Here is a 10,756-nt window from a genome sequence, read left to right as displayed (position 1 = left end):
TGTGTGTGTGTGTGTGTGTGTGTAGTGGCATTCCTATCTCTACCTGATTCCTTTAAGCCAAGTCTCTAAGGGCCTGTTGGGAGAGGAAAAAGTAATTTCACAAGCAATTCTTTGCTTGAGGCTACAAGAGGCTTTTTTTGATGGATGAGGGCACTCCAACAATAAAAAGCTACAGCTGACAGAGGTAATTCTTTATTAACAGACACGTAATGAGGATTTACTCTCTTCATCTCTCCTGCTCTTGGCCCTGCATCTCTTTTCTCCTGGCCATCACCACTTGGGATGCTGTTTTGAGTGTGGGCCCATTTACAATTAGTCACTTCTGAAGTCTGAAATCTTCTCAAGTTAGGGAGGACAGGGACAAACAAGTTAAGCAGCCAACTCTCCGCCTTACTGCAGCATGAAGAACAAATGATAAAAAGCTTACCGTACTCTGCCTGACCAAGGACCGTTAGCACGCTCATTAAAACAAAACTGACAAACAACCTATCAACAAAATGTGGAGCTAAATTAGCAGAGTGTGTGCACGATTAACTTTCAAATAGAAAGAGCCAAACATGGCATGTTTGCCCTTCGTGCTCTTGATGGCAAACTGGGTTTTGCTATTATGGCTAGAATGGAGTTAAAGACGCTGTGGTTGTACAAGGGTCCCTTATTGCACTGCAGCCAAAAAAAATCGGAAAATTTGGAGCCTCACTAAACATCTATGTCATCTCCAAATCAACATCTGCAGTGAAGCACGACAAGCAGCAAATGCAGCTTTAATAAAGAGCACACCAAGTTTGTGAGGAGCAGATAACAGCCAGAAATCATATTTCTTCTACAGTCCAACTCCATTGGATAAACGTATTGCACAAACAAGACACATGACTGCTTTTGGAGGAGAGCTCTGCCTTTCTGTTCAGTGGTTCACAGTATCATTTTCTTTCTATATCTGGTACGCTGAGACAGATGGTGTTTAGGGCACTTCTATGAACAAGCAAGGAACCTGACACATGGGGAGCGAAAAGAACAGAAGACTACGGGATAAGCAATTTCTCAACAAGAGCTGTCTTTCGCCTCAGTGTGTCAGAGCAATAACCTGTCTCAGCTGACTGGAAGCCATTCACCCCCCACAGGCAGATGAGACAGCAGAGACAAAGTCACCAGGAAGGAAATTGAAACTTACAGGGTTGCACAGCACTGGGACCAACAGGTATGCTGTTTGCAGCTAAATTAATGAAGCAGGACTTGCTGTGAAGCAAGTATGCTTACCCAGACAAGAGCATTTAGGGAAAAATGATTATTTAGCAGGAAACAGTGATGTTCATTTGACTATTTGGGCACAAAGCAAAATTAAACATCATATCGATTGATTTAGTATTAAGTCACTTGAACACATCATCTCTTGAAATGACTGTGAAACAAAATTTATTCAAACTACAAAGTTCAGAACATCAATATGTCCTCATTTGGAAATGGGCCCTAAAGTATACAAATCAGATTATATATCCAGTGATGTGATGAGGTGTGGGCCCCATTGGCCCCTAAAGTCAGGAGGAGCCAGAGGAAATCTGTTTTTCAGTCTCTCTCTCTCTTTCACCAAGTGCAGCTCTGTCCCTTCAGGCTGTGCTCAGACTTCGCTGGTAATTACACATGGCATCCTGGGAGTTCTGGCATGTATAATTACTGGTGAGGATAAGCAGCCTGCTGGAGGCAGGACACAGTTTTTCTTCGCCATAGTTGTGGGGCTGCTTTACCACTCCTCGGCCAGCTGGACACAGTGTGGCACTCCTCCAGCCAGATGTCACAGAGCACAGAGTTAATCTTCCCTAATAGGAAATATGAATGAATTCCTCCTTGCTCTGCACAGGCTTACTTCCTTCTCTGTAAATGCTCAACACTCTTCCTCCACCATCTTTCTCCCTGTGTGCTCTTCTTGATAAATATTTAGCTGTGTAATCCAATATCCTGTGCATCACAGGATTAAAAGCCAATACATGTTGCAAGATTGATAGAATGAAAGATTTAAAGACATCCTTCACCTTCTTGTTTCACTGACTAATTGTAGCTGTAGTCTTTTTTTTCCAACACACTTTGGGAAAACAGATCAAAATGTCCACCCTAAAACTCCACCAAAGCTCTATTCCAGGATAAAAAAGCAGTTCTACATTTAATAGATCCCGTCTGGACTGCTGCCTTCTCGTTTTGCGGTATCTCACCCACTGTAGATGTCCATAAACATTAATAGGGTGCTTTACTACAGGGAGAGCTGGCATGTCCACAATCTTGCATAATATTGACTTGAAGACCTGCGGGACCAGGCTTCGGAGTATCAGTGTATTTATTTCTCATTTTATATCCACCTTTAAAAGCAGCAACCCCCTTGCCAGCAGCCCCCCTTTCATGTTGTTGCTGTCGACAGACAGACAAGCGGCAGTAAAATGCTAATAAATTTGACTGGGAGTGCAGCGATGCTCAGCGCTCTGATCTGAAATTCCGATTGATGAATTGGAGCACTGCGAGGCTCTCAAGGTGAGTCAGACTCCTACCAATTTATACCCCTCTTCCAAGACAGTTCCACACCTCGCCTCATCTCTCACTGCCACTCCCACATATACCTACACATGACATTTCATTTTCTCCTCCTTGTCATGTGGAGCCATGAGTGAGTTTGTTCAGAAGCTAATACAAAGTGGGAATTCAGTAGATCAGAGGATGAACCAAACAGCAGCTCTGGTTTAGCCTCGATACAAACACAACACGTCATGAGTGTCAGAGGCGGCTGCGTTTGCTGTGTAGTTGCTTTGATCACAACAGACAGCGTTACAATTGAAGAAACTATCCAGAAACTTGTGCTACCTGCTAATTCCACTGAAACAATGGAATTACATTCTTTGAGTTCCTTACTTTCTGGGAGTTTGTTTTATTCCTCAAGAAACACACTGAGCGTTCACTGCTGCCCACTCCTGTTGATAAATTCTGCTCTGGAGATTCCTTGCACACAGGCAGCCTGCTTGTGAATTCTTTACTCCTTTCCTTTCTACAACACAACAAAGGGCTACAAACCTTACATCCAATGATTTAGCCTGCACTTTATCCAATCCAGGATTTACTCAATACTTGTGTCAAAGCTCCATTATAGCAGAGCCCGAGGAAACTCCGCATTGGATGGAGAGATGAGTTTAACATCCAATGTTGCCACGGTCCAGTTTACTGACACTTGTGAGCCAATTGTTAAATCCTTCAGGCCTTTGTGAAAATAAGCTACAGTAATTATAAGCCTACAAGTAAACACACACATAGATGAATGGGCATATACAAGCAAGAGATAAGAAGAAGAGCAGTTAGATTTGGTGTTCAACAATACCCACATTTACCAGTACAGACCACTGAAATCAAACAGTCTATTTCTATCCAAAGAGCTATCCCACATGCCATATATACACAATAGATTCAGCCACTATAATAGAAGCCTGCTCTTTGATCAGCTGGTGTAGTTAGTTTTGAATCCTCATCCTCTGTACACAGAGTCCTGCCAGCTTCCACCATAGTCATTAAACAGGGATTACTACAATTTAAATGCAAGGTGAATACAAACCAGTTGTTCAAAACCAGCTATGCTCTGGATTCGGAACCAGGACTGAGAAACACTGGAGTAGAGTCATGGTGACCGGCCACTTACGCAGCTATGAAATTGAGTTTTTGTTTTAATGTGATGAAACTCATTTTGAAAGAATGAAAAATGAGAGGCTGAGTCACACTACTTATGCCATTATAATAAATTAAGTATAAAGATCAATGTGGTTTCGAGGATGCGCCAGCCTCCCAGATGGACTTCATTTCTGTGCTACTAGTGCCATCTAGTGACCACCAGTGTACAGCAAACAGACCAGCTTTCAGCCGTCAGTGCACAGTGGATAACAGAGTGCCGAGTCTACTCCATAATAATCAGAAAAAAAGACTCAGTGCAGTTCAAAAACTCTTCCATTAACTTCATGGAGAAATGTCAGACTGGTGCACAGCAACATCTGCATTGTAAGAGCATGAAAAAAATACTTTACCACTATAGGCTCTCAGACTTGGTATGTGCCAGACAGTTTAATTATCATGTGCACCAGTCTCCTCATGTTTTATACATACGAGATTGCGTTAAACACACAACTGCATTCACATTTAACACCTTCACCAGAGAAAGATGTGGATAGACACAAATACATCTGCAAGTGCAATATGACATTTTTCTCAAAGAAACCTCAACATGAACAGTTTTACTTGTTCTCCAGTCTACGTTAGTGAGCTAGTCACTCATTTCTACCGATATGTACTGTATTTTATGTATCACAAAGCACTTTTGATGACGAAAGAGCATACACTGATTTGCTGGTAATTGTACCAAATGTAGAGGTTTCCTCACAGTTGACCCATAAACTTTAGTTTGGGGAATTATTGCACCACAGTTTAGGGTTGAGATACATAAAAACAAGCACTACCGTTGCGTACAACTTCCATATCAGCCAAAGTTCATCCATCTCTCACAACTTGAGCTAACTTTTGTGGTTGTTGGTGAGCAATCAAAATTAAAGCCTGATTGATGTGGTATTTTTGGTTCTGGTGCCAATTATAAATAGAAAAAGAAATGCTGATATATTATTATTATTATTATTATTACATTGTTTATTAACTTTCCAGGAATGTATTTCACAAACTAGTTAGCAACCTACCATGTAGAGTCTATATGGTAAGTTGCAAACTAGTTTGCGTATTCAAGCTTGGTCTAGATTGTAGTCTACATTGTAGACCAAGCTGGAGTGCGAACCACCGTCTGCTCAGCTGTGATGTATGCTCTGCTACATGTGCTGCAGACAGTGCTGAGAGGATTGTAAAAAGAAATATGTTGAAGCTGCTCTGCTGGACATATAACACTGTTTCTAAAATACCCCAGGCATACTTTGTGTAATATATGTGGTAAAAAAAAATTATAAAATAAAGGTTTTCATTATTGCTGTACATCATGACAGATGAAATTGACCAAACAATATATGCCGGGCTCTAATGAGAATGTCACACCACACACCAGGGACACAGCAAACAGCTAAGGTTACAGCCAGTAATGGCCAGTTACATTTATGACATAATCATTGGTTCGCAATTATTTGAGCTGAATGTAATCCTTTTTTTTAAATCATTTGAAACCTTTCCATTCACCTCTGTACAGGTTTCTGGAAAAAAAAAAACTTCAGCATCATTTTCAACCATTTTTCCCCCTCTCCTCTGCTAAGGCTTAGTCGTGCTTTCTGTTTAACCGTTAGTATTTGACAGACTGCATTTCAATGAGCATCTATTGACAATAATGTCGTGGATTTCTTTATTGGTAAAATCAAAACCCCATTTCCCTGCTGTGGTAGGCTGACCAAATAAATAAGGAGAGTCCAGCGTTGGAGGAGGCAATTTGTTAAATTTGCAGCACAAAGCTACCAGCCAAAGGCACTGATATTGTTAATCTGATTGTATTTGATAATCACAATTATTTATCTGACAATCAATCGTTAAATAAAATTTAATGATCAGGACAGCCCTTGTCAACTCTTCTGATCTGTAAGCTACTACTACAGGCTTTAACTTGTAGAAACATAAAACAATCTAACTTCTGGGTTCTATAGTTCTGTGTCAGTAAACAAGGCCTTTAAATTCAGGAGGTGACTAAATTTAAAGGCAGTTTGGGCTTCTACACTTTAACTAATAATAAAGTTCAAATGTTTTAATACTCAATTTAGCCCTGTAAAACTTATTCATCTTTGGAAGGACGTTTTTAGGCTATGTTAGAGTCATGAGATCCACATAGTAATCTCCCTACTCTGTGGAGACATTCTGTAATGGCTCCTTATGATGCACACTCTCCACAAACTCCAGCACCAGCAAAAAAAAGTTTTAAAAGCTCCTCAATGAGCCTCTTGCCACAATTTTCCACTGGCGTGACTCACAGGCAGGGCATCTAAGAAAAGTCTTTAAAAATGGACACAAAAAAAACCAAAAAAACAGTGGGTGTAAGCAGAAATACAACCACAGTCCTGCCAGCGTGCCACATTCTTTATTCCACAAAGAATAACTAAATGATGATTTGGGTCAGTGGCTGGGAATGAAGTAAAGCTGCGACTTAGACACCGGCTCAGTGACTCTGTTCCTTACCACCATACAGACTGAACTTTTGGCTTATGTGCCACATGCCTCTATTTTGCTGCACTGTTTGTCAGATGGCTTAACTCACCCAACCATAACAAAGTCAAATGTCAGCAGAACTGACACAATATAACCCAATCAAAGAGCTAAAGAGTTGTACGTTGAGTGTTGCTTGTTGCTGTGGAACAAGCTATATATAGGCAATAATGTGCAACTGTAAAAATTTAAACATATACACACTGCTTGGGTGCAAACTCTTCCCACGTCAGCTGGAAACTCAATAAACATTCCCAGCCAACAAGCAGCTGTTGTGCAGACATAATTTGTTGACTAAAAACACAGCTCGTGATGAACAGCGGTATGTCGAATGAAAGCAGGAAACAACCACAGATCTCAGCTGAGGAATGACCCATTTATACGAAATTTGGTTTTTGGATCAAGATGACAAAAAGGAGATTCACTGCTTGTTGCATCTGGATAGTGCCTGTAATGCCATATCCATTTAGGCCACACCAGAAAGCGGTACAGTTTCAGACATCTGTCAGCTTTCCTCAGACACATGTGAGGAGGCTGTGTGTGTCCTTCTTGTCTGGCATCTGGTTACCATCTCTGAGTCAGAAGCAGACAAATGCTAAAGCGCCCTGGAGTCACAGATGAGAGGGGAAAAGATATCAACAGTGCAACGTGGCAATGAACAGCTGACTGGTTTCATCATTCAGGCTCAGTTCCTTCAAAAGGCAGCTTGTACGTTTAACCCTTTGAGCTACAAACTCTGTTTTACACTGAATTTATCTACTTACACACCACATTACTATTCCATATCTCCAAGACCTTGGGACAGGGCAGTTGACAAGTTGATACACAATCACTCTTTGTAAAGAATTATGAAACTTTCTCAACCGGTAAAACAGTTTTTTGAGCAAAATGATAAGTTGACTGTCCAAGTTCTTCACAGATTATCAGTCACTTCACCAACTAACTGATGAAATTTTTCAGCAACAATTTTGATAGTTTTTGTTTTTTTTTAACAATTATAAAGCAAAACTTCTAAAAATTCTCAGCTTCTCAAAAAACATGATTTGCTGTAATACTACATGAAATCTGTCTTGATTTTGAATATTGGCTGGACAAAATGTGCAATTTTAAGATGCTACTTCAGGCTCTGGAATACTGTGATAAAAATTTTAAAAAATCTGGAATATAATGAATTTTAAAAATCCATCAGATGATAAATTATAGCACTACTGAGTTGCAGCTGGGGTTCAAACAATGTTTAAATTGTTTAAAGCAACGAGAGCTGCAACTAGTGTTATTTTTGTTGTTGATGAATCTGTCAATCATTTACCGAATTACTAGATTTGCTGTTTGGTCTTGTCAGAAAATGTCACAAAATGCTGAAAAATGTCAAGATGACATTTGCCAACAATCAAAGGATATTCAGTTTACTGTCACAGAGTGAACAAACCAGAAAAGGTTTAAATTTATGAAGCTGGAATCAGAAAATTGACATTTTTCCCCTTAAAAACTGATTGATTGCTTGATTGATTGATTGTCAAAACAGTTGATGGTTAATTTAATAGTTAGAACACGACATGGACAATCCCAGTTCCTTGGATACTGGGAGAAATGGTGCAACAATTATCAGACTTGAGCTTTAAATTCACTGTGTCAACTTCTGAGTGACCTTTAGGACTCTGTCCAGGTCAAACAGAACATATCTCACCCACTGTAACATCTTATCAGGAAACAAAGTACATGGGGTTTTTGTGGTTATGTCATGAGGTCAAGTGCAAAATACAGATTGAGGGCTGTATGGTTCAGCGGTGCACGAACAGCTGCTGGGGTCTCGGGGGGTCTCACCTGCTTGGGGTCATCGTAGAAGACAGCGATGGAGGTCAGCTTCGGCCCAATGCTGCAGCTCTCTGTGTAGGCTGCACCGCAGTCCTTGTATGATCCCTCTTTGAACTTATAAGCAAAGGTAACATTTTTGATCGGAGGCGGCCCGGTCTTAATAACCACCTCTGTCAGGAGCCCTGAGTACAGCAGTAAGCCCCCCACTGTCACAATGAGACACACCAGGAGGGCAATTATGAGCAGCACCAGAATGAAATCAGACATGGTCTCTGAAAGCGGCACAGCTGCAGTCAGGTCAATTCGCAAAATATGTCCGAGCTAAACGTCCCTCCCTCCGGGTAGAATACACCGGGACTGTGTCCTGAAGCTTCGAGCGACCGCACGGACAACGTAGCTATTCAAAAGTCGGTGTTAAATCCGTTTTTCGTGAAAGACAAAACAGTCGTTCAAGTAGACTGAAGCCAGTTTGTTTATGGTATTTCCCCAAACAGTGGAACACGCTTCCCGGATAGACCATTCTAATCGCTTCGGGGGGGAGGCGCTAATGTATTATTCAAATGACTCGTTTGCATTCGTAAATCACAGCGTTAGAATATCAAACCTCCATGTAATATATTGTATTTAATAAATATGAGTCATCTTGAGATCTGTAAAACGTAATTAGAAAAATGAATATACACATGAATGGCAAAGGTACCCCCTATTTTTATCATTATGGTTCAGTCTAGCTGTTGAGCATGAAAAATACTGAACAAATAAACTATTACTTTCTGTTTCTTTCATGTCTCACTGTAACGTCTTTCTGCTGATGTCCTCGCTTGGTAAATTATGTATGGAGGTTATTCTAAATGCTGAAGGTACTTTCAGCCTTTAGGGCTGATTTCAGGGGCTGTGAAGTCAAACAGTGGTTCAGCAAAGTCTTGTAGGAAATTTATTAGGGACAAAATATGGTTTGAAACAGAAACTAAACCTAAGCAGAATTTCAAGAACATGATTGGATTGCGAGAAAGGACCAGAACACATTCTCACAACAAGTTAGGAGTAGTATGACAGTAAATTAAAACACTACATAAAATAGGGATTTTTTTCTGTCTGCATTATGCTCAGACATTTGTGCTGACAGTTGGAGCAGCTTGTGTGCTTGACTTGCAAAGTTTGAAGTTGCATTCATCAGCACTTGGTCACAATGGACCAAAAAAAAAAAATCAATACAAGCTGATGAGTACACGAATGCCACTGATTTCCAGTTTCTAGGATGTAGGACCAGAGTGACAACCTGAACAGAGCAAGGTTCAGGTTGTGTCAGCTCCTACTTGGCTCTATTTAGGAGTGTGTGTTGAGTTTTGGCGCGCTGAAGATCTCCATCATACAACTCTTGTGGTTAATGCATCAATGTTGAATAATGTAGACTGAATCAAGAGAAAAGTAGAGGCAGAGAAGCTACAAATTTGACAGACCTCTATAAAGAGACACCATCAATTCATGTTTATCCTTGAGTTCCAGTTAAGGGAGACAGAGGTTTGAAAATGTTGACATTAGTGTCCAAACAGCTTGGAACAGTACACGTTAACACTGTTTCATTGTGGATTTTTCCTTCAAAACCAAAGTAGGTCACCTCTTTAATTTTGCCTCCTACTTAACTCTTTCAAGAGTATTTGAGAGGACAGATGTGGCTGAGGCCTGTTGCCATTTTGATTTATGGGCCAGAGTTGGGATTGAGGGTTACACAAGCAGAACAACCCTGACTATATTCCAGAATTTCTTACAAAAGCTTTACTAATGTGATACGATGGATTTTGTGTACCTGCTTAATGTTGTTTGTAACTCTAACATGAACCAGAACACTTTCAATCTTAATATAGTTTACAATGCTTCCCACTAAAACAGAAAGTGTCTAACTCTAGAAAAGGGACAGAAGAAACCTGAAAACACACAGTTGTACCGCAGTGTTGTTATGTTAAGTAAGAAACCACACGACCTGTAGAGGACGTCTGTGCTTTAGGCTATAATGTTTTAATAGATGTCCTCGTATGACCCTGGAAAATCAGTCTAATCCCATAACCCTTAGGATTTGTCACAGAGAACTGATACACAAGCATTTGGAAAGCTTGTATAATTTTGTAAGCAACAAATTAGTTTTCTCTACAGACTTCAGCACACCAGGCCAGGATATCTCTTTCAGTTTGTGTTTTAAGTCTGCTTTTTTATATTGTAACAAACATTTTACTAAAAATTCAATACCTTTACATCAGTTTTAAGTTTTACAGATTTCAATGAAGCAATGTGACTTCAACAAGAAATGTTTATTCTAACATCAAGTGTGTTTTTTTTTCTCAACTTTAAAGTACAAAGAGTTTGAATCACTCAGTCCTGGTTTTACATGTTTACCTGAGTCTCCTGGATCTTAAAGTATCAACGATGTTGTTTTCCTTGACTTAAAGCTTCCGATAATCAGTGCTGTCCCTCTTTGTGGGATTTGCCAGGAACAAAAATTGCAGTGTTTAGCAAGTGTACTGCTGTGTTGCGTTCCCAGGCTGGTTTAATTTGTGCTCATTTTGAGAAAACACTTGAAAGAAAAAAGGGTTACTGCTCTTACATGCCACCAAGGCATTTGGATTTTTTTTTTTTTTTTTTAAATAACCACTTGAATTTTTTTCAGTATCAAAGCTAACAATATTCATATATTGTGTTTTATGAGAAATATTCACATGGCAGTAATATAAATTAATCACTCTTGTGTATT

At 39.9% G+C, this 10,756-nt stretch overlaps 1 protein-coding gene across 1 annotated transcript in view; it reads right to left on the bottom strand.

Moving 5' to 3' along the window:
• LOC103358740 (testis-expressed sequence 264 protein-like) overlaps window positions 1–8,497 on the bottom strand; it is a 15,281-nt gene extending 6,784 nt beyond the window's left edge. Inside the window, exon 1 of the mRNA XM_008283821.1 lies at window positions 8,020–8,497. Coding sequence (XP_008282043.1) covers window positions 8,020–8,277 — 258 coding nt within the window. The 5' untranslated portion in view covers window positions 8,278–8,497. The remainder of the gene's footprint in view (window positions 1–8,019) is intronic.
• Between the last annotated feature and the right edge of the window lie 2,259 nt (window positions 8,498–10,756).

Source organism: Stegastes partitus, unplaced genomic scaffold (assembly GCF_000690725.1).
Source record: "Stegastes partitus isolate 25-593 unplaced genomic scaffold, Stegastes_partitus-1.0.2 Scaffold328, whole genome shotgun sequence".
NCBI classification, from domain to species: domain Eukaryota; kingdom Metazoa; phylum Chordata; class Actinopteri; family Pomacentridae; genus Stegastes; species Stegastes partitus.
Note: the sequence above shows the minus strand (reverse complement) of the source record. Positions and strands in the feature narration are given on the sequence as shown.